We start from the raw sequence: 19,358 nt of genomic DNA on the forward strand, positions 1-19,358 counted from the left end.
GCATGGCAATTTAGGTGCAAAGGTAAATTTAGATAAGCATAATATTTTATAAGCTACATTTTGCCACAAAACTCGAAGAGATTGGCATTGTAGTTAAATTGTGTCTTCGTCTAAATTGTGAATCTTTAATGATTGGATTTCCAGTCCAAGAAGTTGTCACGCTAATGTATGTTGCAACTTGACTAGACGTTTCTCTTTCATTTATTTGAAGGGCTCATTTCGTGGTCATCTATCCTCCTCTCCACAGAGACCCCAGCACTCTTCCACCCGTCGTCGTGGAGATGTCAACCCTGTGGTGCATTTCTTCAGGAGCTTTGTAAGTATCCACATGTGCTGACATGGATTTTTAAGTGCCAAACTTCAAAGAGTGATGTGAAACCAACAATTGCAGCCCTAGAAAAGAAATCAGTTCCTCACAAGACATGAGAATGAAAGTTTCACACCTCCCTTGCTCTCGTCTTTAGCTCCCACTGATCCAAAGAGTTTGCTACCACTCTCAAAGCACTGAGCAGCAGGAAAACATTACCTCATCTGGCGCAAATATATTAGAAGAGCATATATATTTGATGAAGACTATTGAAAAGCATGCTTTTTTAACCAAAATTCAATATGCCAAAGACAAGCTTTCGTCCTAGACATGCCACATTGTGTCTGGCCATTTGCTGTCTAAGTTCGCACACCAAGTTTGTCGTCATGTTCAACATGCAGCCCGTGTTTTCTTTGCTACAATATCCAGACTTGTTTTTGTGTGAGACAGAAAACATTACACACACTTACATCACTAGTGTTAGTTTCTCTTGTTTGAGTCACTCTTTGAAAGTCACTGTTTCAGATGAAAAGTGACGTGACGTGGCCAAGTATGGTGACCTTTTTTTTTTTTTTTTTTTTTTTTTTAAAAAACATTTTTTTTTTAAAAAAAAAAAAAAAAAAAAAAAAAAAAAATATTTATTAACAAAATATTTTAGTTTGTCTTGTATATTTTTTTCATTCGATCAGATAAGATTTTAAGCTGTCATATGGTCAAGTTACAACGTGCCCCTCGGATGTTACAATGTGTTCCACCTATGGGGCATGTTGTCACATTTCACTTCCATTGCCAGACCAGAGACTCGAACTCGCAACCTTTGGGTTACGAGTCCAACTCTCTAACCATTAGGCCACAACTTCCCTGTCGTGATGAGAATATAATCTTGTATGTGTGGAAACTTACCGGACAGAGCATGTTTAGCATTTTATTTGAAATGATCATTCTGCTTTAACATCACCTTTTTTTTTTTCGTGATGTAAGATGTGATATGTAAATATTAAATTCCACTTTCAGATGACATGATTTGACTTCAAACCAGCATATCTCATTACTCATTTTCTTGAATATTCCCCTGAAAACACAAAATCAGTTCTTTGGAAACTAGATATGAGTGTTAACGTTTCCCCATTACTCAAGTCCTAAATTAAAAATGCTATTCTGGCCAGCACTAATTGCACAGTTGTTCCTCAGGTCCGTGGGCTTGTTCATTAAAAAGATACAGTCTCTGCCGTCATTAATCATCTGAACTGCAAGGAAGCCTAATGATCGACCCCATCTTTAAAATGAAAAGTCTTTGTTCAAGGATTACTTATCTTGTATGCATCACACTGGATAACGCAACGTCTCTTTATAATAGTCAGGCCTCTAAATTAAAAGCTGTGCCTGTGCCTTTTGAATGCTTAAAATGTTCCTTGACTAAAAGTTTCTATTTGTTTCCTTGAAGGTGTCCTCTCCTCGTCCCAAGTCGAGGGTAAGTCTTACATCCCATTTTTCTACTGGCATGTATCTAATCCCATTGTTTAAAATGGTCTTGGTATATGCATTTTTAGTTATTTCAAGAAAATTTGCAGTGAAAATCTGCAGTAAAAAGTGCTTTGCCTAGGGTATAAATAGTGACAGAGCAAGAATGTGATATTCGTAACACTCTATTAGTCAACAATTACCTCTAACCATGAGGTTACCACCACCCTCTTAAATTAATAATAGAGCTTGTTCCTAGCAGATAGAATAGATTTGACCCATAATCATTTTCTATGCCCTCTCATATCCAGCAATGAAATTAGAAATTAATCTAAGAAGAAAATTAATGAGTCTACGTTTTTTTTTTTTTCATGTGCAGTGGAGAGAACTGTTGGGTCTGGTATGTCACTTATCCTTGATATGATTCACGATTGCATTCACAGACACCCTCATGAACAGATCTGATTGGCTGATTGCAGGAAGTCTTCTTGTCCTGTCTCACTTCTAATAGATCTGTCGCGTTACTTAATCATTTGTTCTCTTCTTTGTGAATTAACCAATGCATAGCTCTAATTACAGCTGCTGAACTTTTTACTGTGCTTCATGCGATCTTCTCGTTAACCTATGGGATTGGATGATTTATAGGTTGAATGGGTTCATTTTCCACAAATCTCCAGATTAATCAAAATTTTAGTTTTGTGGAGGGCCATGACGTTTAGGCCCATGCCATTTTTAGTGGAGTTTATTAAGCATTATTGAATTGTGCTTTCAATTTAGCCACATTTAATGCTTTCAATACAATTATTGTACTTATTAAGGCACACTCTCATAAGATTACATATGCATAATTTCAATGCAGAACACATTTTGTGATGCCAAAATGCATGAAATAGGCATTATTTAAGAAATCTGTTCTTAATCTTTCATGTGATTATGAATTTCCACAGCCTTTAGCTGTGATATAGTACATAAAAGAGTGATCTCAGGCACTGAAATGATTAGAACATTATTAGTGTTTTCATGTTTTTGCTTGTTTTTCAGTTCCTTTCTTTCTTTCTTTCTTTCTTTCTTTCTTTCTTTTTCTACCTACTGTATATTTTTTTGCCTTGATTGTTGCGTCTTTCTTTTCTGATGGAATTTCTCCCGAACCAGAGCGACTCTCTGCTTCTTGATGACTTTGAAACAGCAAGGCTTTTTCTGAGTCGCAGCCGGTAAAGCAGCTTTCTCTCTAGGGGTCTTCAAACTGTTCACTCCCCCCATAAACTCACACTCCAACCCATCTACTCCTTTACCAGGTCTTGATTCACTGACTCACCAGTGCCCCCTGTGTTTTTTTTTCACGTGATGTTTAACTCCACAGGCTCAAATACATAAAGGCATGCAGCATTGAATTTATTTGGACATTAATAACTGACACAAAAAGCGTTATTCTTTGGCTGGCAAAACTGTTTTGTGCAGAACAATTCCTATTGTAGATCAATATATGTAAATAACCTGTGTTATGATTATCCTCCTATGCTGCACTCTTGCCATCTCTAAATCACCCCCTCCTATAATACTTGATGTGTAGCAAACATGTAACATTCTCTATGCTGCAACCTCCTATTGCACTCTTCATTTGTAGACATTGGAGCAGAAATGCACTGATGCATTTAGCACAGAATGTATACTGAACATTAGAAACACTAGAACTATTTTTGATTACAGTTTGAAATAACATCACAAAGAAAAACATATTCGTAGTATATCCGTAAACAGCAGTGGGCTGGTATCCTCTTTGTGTTCATAAACTATGTGTTTTAGGCTTCCCCGTCAACACGTGGCTTGGAGAGCATTAGATCGCCTCACAGACGCAGAAGGGAACAGAACACACTCTCCAGAATCTTCAACCTGGTGAGCCTAAAACAGCAGAAAACGACTCTCTGAGAAGACTACCATACGTATTTAAGATCTTTTTTTAGCTATTTAAAAAAGGTTATTCTCATTTAAGCGCAATTACAGTTGATTGATGCTTCTTTATGCAAATGCCTACAAAGAAAGCAATTTCAACATCGGGATGTAATTAAGGCTATTAAAAATGTTTGATAATGAGATGTTGCATAGATTATTGCTTTCAAACCATCTAGAACTCTCTTTCTGTGCTTGAAGAGGCATGTGAAAAAGTGAATGAGAATGTCCTTGATAAGTCTATCGACTGCTTCTGTTTCTGACCCAGAGTCACCTTCAGTATGCAAGTCCAATAATATTCATCTCTCACTAAAGTAATGACACCTATCCTCTCAGTGAGGGCTGTGCAGTCTTTCAGCAGTCATTGAAGGTATTTTATTCACTTAAGCTTTTCAAAATCAGTATTTATTTAGGTTATAAAGAAAGCCCATCTCATCTATTTCAATTTTAGTCAAAGTTGAGTCTTTCTGTGTGCCTCAACCTTACTTATGTTCAGTCAGTCATTGAGCAGTCATAAGCATTTTGAACTTTTGCCAGGTGCAGGGCAAATATTCACATCTCTTCATGCTTATTCTCATTGATTGCCAGTAACATTTGATTTTCAGTGGATTAAGGAATATCACCTGCTCTTAAAAAGAATCGTTCACATTGAAGTGAAAATTCTGCCATCATTCACTTATCTTTATGTCTTTCCAAACCTTATGACCTTCTTTCATCCATGGAAAGTGAAGATGTTAATCATCACGTCTGAGGTGCTTTTTTCCATACAACGAAAGCGGATGGGGACCAAGACAAATAAATATAAGGACCAAAAAAAAAAAAAAAAATTATTTGCTTGACAGCCATGGTCACCATTCATTTTCATTATATGGAAACAATGAAAATAGGAAAATAGGTCACTGATAAAAAATTGTTCACAATGAGTATATATGTATATGTATGTATGTATGTATGTATTATATGTGTATATATAAACTACCATTCAAAAGTTGAATGTTTTTGAAAAATATCTTTTATGCTCACAAAGCACTATTTGATTACAAAAATACAGTAAAAAACAGTTATATTGTGGAATATTATTACAATTTAAAATAACCGTTTTCTATTTTAATATTTTAAAAATGTATTTTTTGGCTGTGATGACAAAGATGAATTTTTCAGCAGCCATTACTCCAGTCTTCAGTGTCACATGATCCTTCAGAAATCATTTTAATATGCTGTTTTGGTGCTCAAGAAACATTTTTTATTATTAATGTTGAAATCATGATGAATATAAGTCAAAAGAACAGCATTTATTTGAAATAGTAATTTTTTGTAGCATTATAAATGTCACTTTTAATCAATTTAAGGCATCCTTGCTAAATGCAAATATAAATAAATAAATAAATATATGTATAAAAAAATAAACAAACAAACAAGCTTACTGACCCCAAGCATTTGAATGGTAGTATATTTATACATGTATGTATTTGCAAGTATCTGTTCCATATTATTTTTAAACAAGTACTTTTTTAACGTTTTAAGTGTGACATTCAAGCAGTATGACACTGATGTTCGCGTTTAGCTCAAATCATCTACCTCATCTGCTCTTTTGCCTAATTTCCTTTTCTCCCTTTTGCATTTTTCACATGACAATCTCTTCTGAACAGAGGACACAATCAAATCAGAATGGCTTTCCACATCCATTGTGCTGTAGAACTAAAACGCTGAGTGCTCAGATCACTCTTTTAGAAATACTTCTTCAATATGGATTACTCAACATTGTCATTTTTGTCATTAAATTCACTAGTTTTGACATTGAACATATGGTCCTTCACCCATTCTGCTGATGCTCTGTGCTATTTCTGTGCAAGCTTCAGCATTTATTCTTTTGTAATATGTTTCAGAACTAACATTGATTTTGACCTTGCATAATCCAACACCAGTGTTGAGAAGGTTTCGTGTTACGCAATTGACATGACAATGACCATACTATGATCATTTTCTCTCCAATCTCAGGGAGAAAGCCGATCTCGCTCTCCACCCAAACGCTGGAGCACCATCTTCTGAGCCCTTGTCTGACCAGAAAAACACCAAGATGGAAGAGAGTGAAACGGATGAAAAGCAAAAACTTGAGAGGGAGGATCTCTGCCCTTTAGATTCACAAGTCACAGCAAGTTTAACAGACTAACATTGGCCATCTTCGCTTCCAAGATAGAGATACAATCCAAGTATCTGTTGTTACATGCCTGCAGGGTTTTATAAGCATGTGTGAACTGTATGTGTGCAAAACTGCTGCAATAATTGTCAATGGTCAGGAGATGTGATAGTTGAACGTCTAGTTGCTATATTGGAAGTCTCCCTCCAAAATTTAGTTAGAAAATGTCCAAGAGGATCACCATCCCTCAGAAATGCAGATTAACCAAGAGGTTTGATTATTAGTCTTAATTGACCGAACTAGACAGACTATTTCTTCATTAAACATTAAAGTAAGATATAATGGCCATCAAGACCCCATTATTTTATAATTCTGAATTCACCTCAGATGCATCTTACACAGTGGGTTGCTTGTGTGCTATCGAGCATTTGATGTGTGACATTAGTCCTTGTTCTACAGTGAAGAAGACTCCATGGTTGAGATCAATGTTCAGCCTCAGTGATGTGCAGTGTATTTGTGGATATTTGCGTTAATTGTGGTCCTTGTGTTGTGTTATATATTGGTTATTTCCTTTGTACCAAGAACTATGTACTGTATATAGGATTCTTTATTGTGTTTTGAGCAACATAAAAAAATGATGACCAATTAACATTTCCCTAATATTAAATTTGATTTATTTCAGTAATTTTTTAGCTCTTTTATTAGAAACATGCCTTAAAATTATTAATCAAAGACTAAAAACATGATTTTGTGGAATAGGGTATAGATTCTAAGCATATCTGATGCTTGGATTGTATTCCCTCAGATGTTCCACTGCACTATGTGTGTTAAAACAGCCTGTAAATGTTGTCTGCGTCATTACGTCTGCAATTTTGATGTTATTTTAGAAAGGTCTCATGTAATTACCAGGGGAAGGATTCATATTTAAATAACAGACGTGCAGAAATCTAGGACAGTCACTGGGAGCATAAAGGGTATGAAACCGGTGGAAGGAAACCTGAAAGTGTATGAGGGATAATGTGAGAAATGATAAGGAATTCTGAAAGAGTGAGGAGGAGTTTATTCAGCTGATTTTTATTTCTGTGATGTTTCTCACATGTCTTAATAATGTTCATTGTTTCGTGTCTCATAGACTCTTCCTGTATGTACTGTTTCTGAAATACTGCTGAATAAACATGAGGTCAAATATTCTCCCTGTCAGCGCTGGATTTGTCTCCAAAATGGTGCTACAAGTGTTCATGATGTAATATCTTTAACCCTCCCTTTATTTATATAGTAACTTAAATAAAGATTCAGAAATGTATAGTCTGTGTTTGATTGTGTGTCTGTTCATCCTTTGATGTTCTCAAAAATCAGTTTCTCTGTCTTTCTCTTATTAAGTGTTTGTATGTTTCTTTCTTTCTTTCTTTGTTAAAACACTGAACTGAAAGAATAAGAAAAGGGAAATAAAATCATTGATTTAGAAGATTTTCAGGATTCTCTTTGAAGTAAATGACCTTTGCTTGGTGTGCTTGATCTGTTCAATTGTGGATGAGATAGACAGACACTTGGTGCTTTCACTTTAAGTGCCCTTAAAATAAGTCTCTTGAAAGGTCACTGAAATGCCTTTAAACCGTTTCAAGATACCACATTTATGTCAAAACAGAGTGTACATATTAGCCTGAAGATTTAACCTGGATTTGCCATGAACGCTCTCTATTTTATTTGCTACAGTGCTAATGATAATATTTGTAATAATAAGCCATTATAGCTGCTGAAAGGAACGCATTAAAAGAGCATTTCAGGAACATTGTCCTAACGTTAAAATAATGTTCTATTAAAATGATTAAACCAGACATTTTTATGTTCTTAGAATGTTCCAAATATTTCGATAATGTTGTGTTGTTTGAAATTACGTTGAGAGAATGTTACAGAAATATTATACTAACCTTAAAATAATGTTCCACTAACATTAGGCAAACTGGACATTTTCACAGTTTTAGAATTACCAAAATAGAACGTTTGGATAATGTTCACAGAAGCTGAGAATATCCATACTGCACTGAAAAATAACAATGTTTCCAGAAATATAATATATCCAGCACGGGACGCCAGATCCTGTCAGAAAATATCCAAGCATCTATAGTCAGCAAAGTTGTCTAATACTCAAAACCCGTCTTGTCTGGTACCCCAAACCAGTCGTTTGTCTGGTACCCAAAACTGTATTAACAGTGTTCTATCAGCCAAGAAGTTGACCGAGCCAGTGAAGAGCAGAAGCAGGAGATGAAGTGATGATGATAATAAAAAAGTTTTAGAGTTTATTGAATAATCGTAGTCACAATCATTGTTGCTCAATCTTCGTCAGACCAGCACAAATCCAACAACAGTTATTATACCACAATCAAAGGAAAATTACAGCTTCACAGCATCGTCCTGTGATGTTAAAAACTTTGAAATGGAGACATTCTCTTATCTCTCACTTGTGGACACAAATATTGAAACCACACAATCATAAGATTAAACAACAATGGAAAAATAATATAAAATATAATAATATAAATTACGAATCAGTTAATGAGTCAATGAAATGAGTATGGTTAAAACGATTATTATAAATAATTAAATGATTAAATTAAATAATAATCGTTATGGTTGCTCTCTTGAACCAACACACAGGTTGACAATCCTTATTTAAAACTATATTGACAATCCTTCGATCCTTCATTAATGATTCAAGGTGGGAATTCACACCTCACCAAAGACTTTCCTTTCTCTCATAACATTTCCTTTCTCTCCTTTCTCTTTATGCTGTCTCAGTGGACTCTGTTTGATCTGGACATGCAAGCAGAGCTCAAATTGAATCAAATCTTATTGGATCTCATATATTTTTTTGATAAAGTTTCATATATTTATTTTATCATAATATATATAGGCTACAGGCTTACATAAAATAGCACACAAAGGAACACATATAAAATATATATTTTCAGTCCAGGCAATGTGAGCTTCTATTTTAAATGGCTTACTCCAAGCAATACTGAATTTAGAGGGTGAAAAGGGCAGACAAAAGAAGCATGTGACTACTTATAAAGCACTTGAAGACCTTCAAAAAGCATGTGACTTCAAAATTAATTGAAATGTCTCACAAAATAAATAAATAATAAAAATAAATTAAAAAATAAAAACAACTGTAGAAAATAATCAGCTTCTTACTTTTCATGCCGTCATGTTGTACAACATCTGCATTGCAAATTGTATTGCCATTGTTTTTGACCAAGGCTTCATCTCAATGCTAGTTTTACTTGATCTTAGTGCTGCGTTCGACACTATAGATCATGACATACTCATTGATTGTTTACAAAACTATACAGGTATTCAAGGGCAGGCTTTAATGGTTTAGATCCTACCTGTCCGATCGCTACCACTTTGTTTACTTAAACGGGGAGTCATCTCAATTATCACCAGTAAAGTATGGAGTGCCACAAGGATCTGTCCTAGGTTCTCTGCTATTTTCAATATACATGTTACCCCTTGGTAATATTATTAGAAAATATGGAATTAGTTTCCATTGTTATGCTGATGATACTCAACTATATATCTCAACAAGACCAGATGAAACTTCTAAATTATCTAAGCTAACAGAGTGTATTAAAAATGTAAAAGATTGGAAGACCAATCATTTTCTCCTACTGAATTCGGATAAGACAGAGATATTACTTATTGGACCAAAAAGCAGTACACAGAATCTCTTTGATTACAGTTTGCAACTAGACGGATGTACTGTTACTTCCTCTACAGTCAAAAATCTGGGTGTTATATTAGACAACCCAGTTAGGTTGTCTAATTTAGCACAGGCATGCATGCTAACTCAACGTCGTTGCCATAGAAACCAATGCAGAAATTCAGTAAAATGAAAGAGCCCCACGGGACACACAAATCAGATCTGAACAGTTGCGATATACAGTGCAGACAGTCAATCATTTAAATCAGATTCCAATCGAATCCACAAATAATTGGATTTGGACTGACTGTCTAAACAAGGCTGTAGACTGCTGAAGCAGTCCAGCCTAAAAAATTAACTTAATATAGCCTACTTTTTTGTCATTCTATACAGGACGATGCAGTGCAGAAGAGAAGCATCAATAATAACATATCCCAGATAGCATGTAGCTAGTAATCGGCCCGAGCTCAGCTGCCCCACGGCGCCTGCAGCTCAGACTCGGCATGGGCATACATTATCCAGGCCGAGTGTGGCCTGCAGCTCGCTCTGACACTTTTTGTTATGGCTGTAAAGCACTGGGCCGAATCCTGTTCAGCGTAACTCTCTAGGTGTTATGAGATTTTCCGTTTCTGTGATTTTGACAAGTAAGACATGATCCTGGATCAACATTACTGTCCAAAGATATACCTAACCCAATCCCTACCCCTAAACCAAACCCTACCCATAATTTATTTAATGTACAGTCAAACCAAAATTTATTCAGACACCTTCAACATTTCACACATTATCACAGTTTATTTGCTATAGTTTAGAAAATGGTAATAAAATATGACAAGAACTCAGAGTTAAACTGTGTCAGAACAAATTCATCTTGATAATTTCAGATAACACTTAAGCAAAACATGGTGAGGGCAAAGTAATTTTTGGTCCCAAATTTTTATCAATTTTATTGGTAGTCCACTAGATGAAGAATTTTGGGGTATAATATGTCACAGTTTACTTTATTTTGCTATCCTAACTTACATAAATTAGCTATAGTGTCTTGCACCCACAAAAAAATATTAAAAATTATATCTGGTGTCTGAATAATTTTTGTTTTGACTGTAGAATCATCTAACCCTGATCGTAAGCCTAAAACTGACATTTCTTGAAAACGTAGGTAACACTTTATTTTAAGGTGTCCTTGTTACACGTTGCATGTACTTACTATTAATAACAATTAGTTATGCATAATTACATGCAAGTAACCTTAAGCCAAACCCTAATCCTAATCCTAACCTTATAGTAAATACATGTAGTTAATTAATATTACTCAGTACTTAAATGCATAATTACACTGTAACAAGGACACCTTAAAATAAAGTGTAACCAAAACTTATCCCTCAGTTCTGATTGGTTGGTTGGAATGTTTTTCCAGGATCAACAAGGATGTTGATCCAGGAACATGTACTTGGTGAAATCACGTTCACTGTAATGTTAAAATAAAGCACAGCAAACCTCAGCTAGTTCGATGTGTTTTTCATTTTTGTAGCTTGCGATGCTTTAAAACTGTGTCCGTTATTAGTTGTTATCATTTGTTGAATACATCACTGCCTGCAACAAATAAAATAAACCTGTATCTGTGGACATATTTTTTTGTATACTGGTGTGATGATCTATGTGTTAACATACTCTGTTCCGAGTCAGACAATTCAACATTCTCCTATTGTCTGGTTGTGAACTGTCTGCTGTGTGGTTATAAACTATGATACAGTCATACACTTTGCTGAAATTTCATTGTTTTTTCATGTTTCCAATAAAAAATATTTAAACTTTTACAAACAAATATAAATTTACAAATGAAGATTGTCACAAGGTTTAAGGTTCCATTTGCACAGTGAAACCAAAAATCCCAGAACACCTAGAAGATTAAATCTACACTGATTTCCAACAGTAGCACCGAATTATTAATTATTTCTTGCTATGCTCTTTTGTTATCTTTTAAGTTTTGAAACGGTCTTCTTCTGGCAATAGATGTTGGTATAACGTTGTTGTGGATGCTTGATATTATGTGAGACAGTGACATTTTGTTTAAAAAAATTAATTCAGTAGTGATTCACACTCAAAATCCAGGAAAATGTTAGGCATGGAAGATGATATTAATAAAGTTTTCCTGAATTCTGAGTATGAACCACTATTGAATTCTTGTTACAAACTAAAAAGATTTATGCACCAAAACAAGACAACATGGAGAAAAAAGAGTGATGTAAAGCCCTTGTTGAATTTGCTGTATAAAAATATGACACACAATAAAGATATTCTTCTAAGATCATATGTAAGATATTAAGCCTAAAAATTGACATTTCTAAACTTGATTCTGGCATTTGATTCATGACATTATTATTATTATTATTAAATGTACACTTGAAATGTATACTATTTCAAATAAATGCTATTTGTGACGAGTGGGGCGGGGCCGAGAGCAGTGGGAACGGTGCAGACTCCTCCGCTCCCTCTTGGACGGCAGCCACCCCTCCTCGGCCTAGGAGCGTGGCAGCGAGCCCTTCGTCCCACCTCGTCTTCCATCGTTCCAGCACCACCGCCTAGGGCAGCCACTGGCGGTCTCCGCTCCTTCCTGCTGCTCGATCTCCTCAGCACCGCAATCCCCCTCAGCAGCGAGGGCTCTCTGACAGCGTGTCCCTCCTTCCTCCCGGGTTTCGGCACCAATGTAACAAAGTCAGAGATCAGGAAGAAGGAGGCGGGAACCGATGAACATTTAAACATAACTTTAATAACAAAATAAACAAACACAAAAGTAAAGCGACAGCCCCTCACGGACGACTGCCGCACACAAAACACAAAACACAAAATAAAATCCAGGCCTGATCCTCTCTCGTCCTTCACTGTCGTCACTCCTCATTTTATCCTTCCGGAGCTCCTCCGTGGGACTTGAGACCGGCGATTGGAGCAGGTGTCGCTCATTATCCTTAACTCCACCGGCCTCGCTCCGTTCCCACAGCTCTAGGCCCTGCCCCACTCGTCACATACCCCCATCGCCCCTCGCAGGCCGGGGGGGTACTCCCGAGACTGCGCTCTACTCCCCCCTCTCTGGGGGGAGCCGATTACGGCGGCGGCAGCACCTGGGGGTAGGGACAGATGAGGTGAGAGAAAAGGAGACGGAAGGATAAGGAGAGACGGAGATGAGAGAGGGGAGAGAGGAAAAAAAAATTCTCGGCCCGGTTCCAATTGAGGGCAGCCGGCAGCGAGTCCCCCGTTCCCTGCTCTTCCCCAATCATGGCGAACGGCAGCAGGCTCCGGCCTCCTGGCGAATGGTGCCGACTCCTCCACTCCCTCTTGGATGGCAGCCACCCCTCCTCGGCCCAGGAGCGCAGGAGTGAGCTCTCCGTCCCACCTCGTCTTCCATCGTTCCAGCACCACCTCGGGCAGCCACCGGCGGTCTCCGCTCCTTCCTGCTGCCCGACCTCCTCAGCACCGCGATTCCCCTCCTTCCTCCCGGGTTTCGGCACCAATATAACAAAGTTCGTAGTTCGGGGAAGAAGGAGGCGGGAACCGGCGAACATTTAAACATAATTTAATAACAAAATAAACACAAAACTGAAAATAGCGCGACAGCCCCTCACAGACGACTGCCACGCACAAACAGAACCAAAACAACATAAATAGTCCAGGTCCTCTCTCGTCTTGCACCGTCATCGTTCCTCCTTTTACCCTTCCAGAGCTCCTCCGTGGTACTCGAGACCGGTGAGTGGTGCAGGTGTCGCTCACCATCATTTACTCCACCAGCCTCGCTCTGTTCCCCCGGCTCTCGGCGCTGCCCCACTCGTCACACTGTTCTTCTGAACTTTCTATTCATCAAGGAATACTGTCGCTGTAAAATGGTTTCCACTCTTCATTTAGCAGTACAACCTTTTTCAACTGTGATAATAATCAGAAATGTTTCTTGAGCAGCAAATCGGCATATTAGAATGATCTCTGAAGGATCTTGTGACACTGAAGACTGGAGAATTTGAGATCTGACATCACAGGGGAAAAAAATAGAAAACAGTTATTTTAAATTGTACAAATATTTCACAATATTACTGTTTTTGACTAGCCTATATTTTTAATCAGACAAATGCAGTTGGTGAACATGAACAAAGAACCTTACTAATATAAAACCTTTAAACAGTAATATTATTATCAAAACAAGCAAGCACACTTATGAACATTTGTAAATAAAATTAGGAGCGTTGTTAACATCAAATTAGTTGCTTATTGTATTCCATAAAATGCTGTGAAGTATTTTATTTCTCATTGACATTGCACCAAAATGTAGGCTATTTTTACACTTTTGTCCATACAATTTTGCTTAATCCAAAATTGTAATCATCTATTAAAGGAACACTGTCATGCATGTGTGTGGTCTTAGATTCCTGTTCATTTAAATATAAGCCAAATTCAAGAACAATCCCACCAGGATAGATGAAAAATTATTAGTCCACAGATATGTTTATAATAAATTTATTTCAGCTGTGCACTCAAATGATAACAACTAATTAAGCTACAGTACAACGAACTGAAATCAATGTATACAACTAGCTGAAGTTTGCTGTGCTTTATTCTAACATTACACAAAGAATGTATTCTCCGGGAAACTCATGAATATTCATGTCTGCTCCGCCCACTGAAATCTCAGAAACTGAAAATCTTGTAACACCGGATCTGGCTGTAGAGTCCAGGTGACTTCTGGCAATGATCATAGATGGTTACATTAATGTAGCAATAATTAACAAAAAATTGTCTTAAAATTGACGTATCTTATAATGTTAACTACACGTTTAATGTCGTAAATTTGTCAAAAACAAAATGCGGTAATAAATAAAAAATATTAGAAGTGCTGTGTAGAACAGAACATTCTATAATATTTATAACAATAGCAAATCTATTTAAATGTAACGCAGCAGGTCATTCTTTTATAGGGAGGAGACCTGGGATGGTAAACTCGGGTCAGATGTAACACTTCCAATTTCTCAAATAAGGAACAAGTTTCAAATCAGCTAATAAACTTCACACATTCTCAATTTAGTCCTTATTCCACATGTGAGGAAGTACAGCCCTGTGACAGACACAGCATTTTAGAGAAGAAAAACTAATTAAGAAAGTTTTCTTTTAAAGAAAAAGTTAAGAAAGTAACTTTTTCATTTATTTTTGTGATGGCAGTCCCTGCTTTGTAGTTAAACTCATCAAAGTTAAATTATGTTTATTGTGTGTCTGTGTAGATATTTTTCATGTAAGTTGTTAGTGCTACTGTTTTGGCTGTTAGCTGTAATAGTTCATGGCTACAAGACTCTGGGTTAGTTGTAACAGCAATGAAACATGTTATAACCTGCCCCAAGCAATTTTTTTGTTTTATTTATGTGTTTTCTTTGAATTTCAGTATGCCTATGTCTTGGAAGAGAAAGACAAACTGAGGGGCGTCTCTAAATGTTTAAGTGTTCAAGTGTTGAAGTTCAATTTTATTATGGCCAATTACTATGACTGACATTAACAAACGTTATTAAACACACACATAGTGTTGAATTGTTGAAGCTGGTGCACATTTGGTCATTTTATTCAGTTGTGTCACACACACACACACAAACACACACACACACAAATTATGTTGAAAAGTCAGTGTTGAATTTAAAAGCTTTCAAAATCCTTTTTTTTTTGTTGTCATAATCCTTATTGCATAATGTTACATCTCACCCCGGTGGATATCATAATGTTAATCTTACCCCAGGGTATGTTACAACTAACTGAGTGTAACATTCCACTCCTCCTGTTTGAAACTACCATGCATTTGAAACTAAACCAGTTTGTGCTGCAAAGATAACAGCTATGCCATTTAATAGCAGACACTTGTAACTAGTTTGCAGTGTTGGGGAGTTGCTAGCTACAAGTAGCGACGCTACATTTTTCAGTAGCTTTACAGTAGCTCAGCTACTTTTAAAACAATGTCAATATAATTTCTTGCCATAATGCAGCCATCTGTCACACAGTATTTTCGAGAAAATGCTTCTGTGTGCTTAATTTAAGTTACTTAAATAAAAATAAAATTTTGTTATTGCAATGCTAAATTTGTTGCTATTTTGCATTTTGACTTTTGACAGTCTGAATATTGTGTGTAATAAAAAATAAGTCTTTGACATCATAATTGTATTGCATTGTTGTTTTAAATACCAAATATTTTACTTTAAAACATTCCTCATGAACACTTATTCAGTTATTTTAATATACTGTACGTCGTTGTGAAAAAAGTAGTTTCAGTGTAGCTAGCTACTTTTTGGTAGTAACTTGTAGTGTATCTAGCTACTTTTTCAGAAGGGTAGCTTGACTGTAGCTTAACTACTTTAACTTATGAGTAGCTAGCTTATTAAGTTGCATTACAGTTTCAGAGTAGCTTCCCCAACACTGCTAGTTTGAATCACATTTTGAACGCACCGACTTACAAGACCTCCAAGATACAGACAGAAATGTCAAAAACATTACAACCATCCCCGGTCTCCCCCTACGCTTGTAACACAATTCATTGCGCTCTTAGGTGATTCATTCAATAGTAGCCTATCGTATGGGAGTAGTCTTGTACCTGTGCTAGTGGTTGGTGATATCCGCCATGATTGCAGATTATTTACCAAGAGAAACAATTCTGGTTAGCGTCGATGTGCATTTGCTTTTTTAATATTTTACTTAGCAGCGCTCACGGAGCTTGCAAAAAAGTTAACCTCACGTGCCAGACTGAATCGAATGCAGCTTTCTTGCTTTGCCTAAAAACTTTCGTATGCATATATACCACCTAAAGCTAATAAGCACGAACGAGATCTTTTTCATCTTTGATCTAAGTCAGGGCTATTCAATTGGCGGCCCGCGGGCCCAATCTGGCCCGCCAATCATCTTCATCCGGCCCGAGGGAAGAGTACACGCAGGTCGCACATATGCCTTGAATTGTTTTTGTACTAATTAGTTTGTCCACAAGGTGGCATCACTGGCACGGGCCATTGTTTCACAGCCAAAAAAGAAAAGGAAGAGATGCAACAACAACAACCTGCCGGAGACCGCAACATTAATAGACGGCAGCGTTGACAAGCGCTTGTGTGAGGGGGTTATGAGATAGGCGTATACACAACCATAGTTTAAATGTATATAAAGACAGTGTTATTGGTCATAACTTCTGGCGAGAAATAGCGCAGACACTGGACGAAGGTAAGTATCACATGGAGTATAGTTTGAAAGACTGTGCGTTCTGCTGTACACATGTGCTGAGCCGCTTCTGACAGCGCGCTAGTAGCACTTAAACCGACAAAAAGGCAGAATTATGCCATAACTATAAAATACAATTGATAGTTTATGTGAAGATTGTTTTAAGTTCACTTAAATTAAAAGTTATATTTTTCTACTAAATATTAATACATCATATGGCTAAAACTGAGATGAAAATGCAATTAATCGAGACATCAGTAGCAGTATTGTTATCAAAAATACTGGCCTTTGTTAATAATAGGCTACTAAGTAAAGAGATGCCATTAAACATATTTAAAATTTGGGTTGATTCTACATTAATTTGGAGGTTCAGTGTGAAATATTGGCAATATATTAATATGCAATTAATCATGATTAATTACAGAAAAATGTGATTAATTAGTTAATTTTTTTTATCGACTGACAGACAGCTGTAATGTTTTTTATAGATGTTAGTGTTGGTAATATTAGTTGATGTTACTGCTAAATATGCATTCAAATTTAATTTCTAATTTTATAGGCCCCCCAGAAAGAGATCGGGATGGCCCCCCTCCCCCTTGGCCCCCTTCAAATTTTCAATTCAATAATCCGGCCCTCAAATAAAACTAATTGAAATAGCCCTGATCTAAGTATTGTTATTATGATGTGGGTCTTCGCTGCACTTTGATGATCAACACTCCGATCCGCAAGATGAGGAAGAGGAGGAGGATGACGGTCTGGCGTAGCCTATACAAGGAAAAGGTTTGTTTGTATTTTCAGTTTCCACAGTCTTATTTTAATGAATGCAGTTGCAATACGAAAATGTTGTTTTTATTTAATATTTATAAAAGGACGTGAGAGTGAAGATGATTTGTTGTAACCTACTATGTAGCCTATTAGAAGATAGCTGTTTTCAAATATTATAGTGGTGCCGTGGCCACTTATAGATAGGCCTACAGATATAATGCAGACAGCATAGCGTCACACAACGATGTCATTCATTCTCTTTTATTTAGGAGAGTAACATCTACCTCATTACAAAAAAATCATAGGCTACTTAATAACAGTTGTCCTTTATTTTATTTTATTTTATTTTATTTTATTTTATTGTTTAAATATAACCTACATTCCAGAAATCACTCAACTAAGCTAAAGAAATATCAAGCATAGCCTATCAACGTGAATGAACATCGCAACATGTTTCTAAACACACAATTGGAATAATTTATCAAAAAGAGCTGCAAATTTAACCAGTGATTCTTATAGGCCTATACACTATCTAGACAAACCTCATTTTTTACATGGCTGGCATGACTTTCCTTTAGTAGGCCTATAGCCATCTTTTCTTGCCTCGGAATCTATTATTTTTATTCTGATTATGAAATAGCCAATTTGTAAGGCAATTTTTCGTACTTTCCACGTCTTCTCGACTTTTTTATGTCTTCGTTTTGGGGAACCGGACAAGTGCCTCTTTCCATAGGCTACATCATGTTCTTCTTTGCATTGTTAACATCATGCGTGTAGTATTTTGAAGTGACAGGACAACAAGTTTCTAGGCCTACAATTTCCAGATTTTATTTTTATTTCACTACACTAATAATATATATAATACAGTATATATATACAGTGGGTACGGAAAGTATTCAGACCCCCTTAAATTTTTCACTCTTTGTTATATTGCAGCCATTGTGTAATATGAATAAGAATACAATTACCCTGCCTCATTGTTTAATGTATTTAGTTAATACTTTTAGTCTAAGGGTGTATTATTTTGTTTATTTCCTGGGAAGGCCTTATACAGGCAAATATGTAACTGCTGCATGTTGTAGAGGAAATTAAGCAATTGTCCTATTGTAAGTATGTCTTTACTTTTTATGTAATACCTTTGTATTGTAAACAAATACAATTGTTATTGGTTATTGTTTTACTGAGAAAGTGGTTTATTTAGAAAAACACCACGCATATGATATTGTATTTGTTTTATTGAGAAAGTGGTTTATTAAGAAAGACACCACACATGATATTGTATTTGATTTATTAAGAAAGTGATTTATTAAGAAAGACAACGCACATGTTATTGTATTTGTTTTATATTTGTTTTATTGAGAAAATGGTTTATTAAGTAAAACACCACACTTGTTGTTTTAAGCATTTATTAAGAAAATGTTTATAACATGTATAAGCAAGCAACTTCTTAGGGGATTCCCAGTATGATGTCACAAGACATTGGGATCCACCTGCTGTCTATAAAAGACTGAAGTGCAATGATGAAATCAGATGCTGCTTCAAGACCACCTGAAGAGCTCTCCGGCACCAGAACCATCACTGATATTGCCTTGAGCAAAGAACTTTTTCATTTTTATACTTTATTTAATACTTATATACAGTAGTTGTAGAATATTTGTACTGCTTACTTACTAATTGTTTTATTATTTTACCTCTCTATAAATAACAAGTTGAAAACAAGCAGCTTTGTCATTACAGCAGAAGTAGCAGAAATATTTTAGCCTACATGGCCTTTGAATATTGTTTTGAACTGTTGCAGTGACACTCTGTTCATGGTCCATAAT

General features: G+C 36.2%; 1 protein-coding gene across 1 annotated transcript in view; it reads left to right on the plus strand.

Annotated features, from left to right (window-relative positions):
* The window catches only part of LOC107656580 (myelin basic protein-like), a 15,072-nt gene extending 7,917 nt beyond the window's left edge, over positions 1-7,155 (plus strand). The window contains exons 3-7 of the mRNA XM_016444472.1: positions 187-316; positions 1,752-1,778; positions 2,148-2,168; positions 3,572-3,661; positions 5,714-7,155. Coding sequence (XP_016299958.1) covers positions 187-316; positions 1,752-1,778; positions 2,148-2,168; positions 3,572-3,661; positions 5,714-5,764 — 319 coding nt within the window. The 3' untranslated portion in view covers positions 5,765-7,155. The remainder of the gene's footprint in view (positions 1-186; positions 317-1,751; positions 1,779-2,147; positions 2,169-3,571; positions 3,662-5,713) is intronic.
* The last annotated feature ends 12,203 nt before the right edge of the window (positions 7,156-19,358 follow it).

The sequence above is a fragment of the Sinocyclocheilus anshuiensis genome, unplaced genomic scaffold, assembly GCF_001515605.1.
Source record: "Sinocyclocheilus anshuiensis isolate Anshui unplaced genomic scaffold, SAMN03320099.WGS_v1.1 scaffold1393, whole genome shotgun sequence".
NCBI lineage: Eukaryota > Metazoa > Chordata > Actinopteri > Cypriniformes > Cyprinidae > Sinocyclocheilus > Sinocyclocheilus anshuiensis.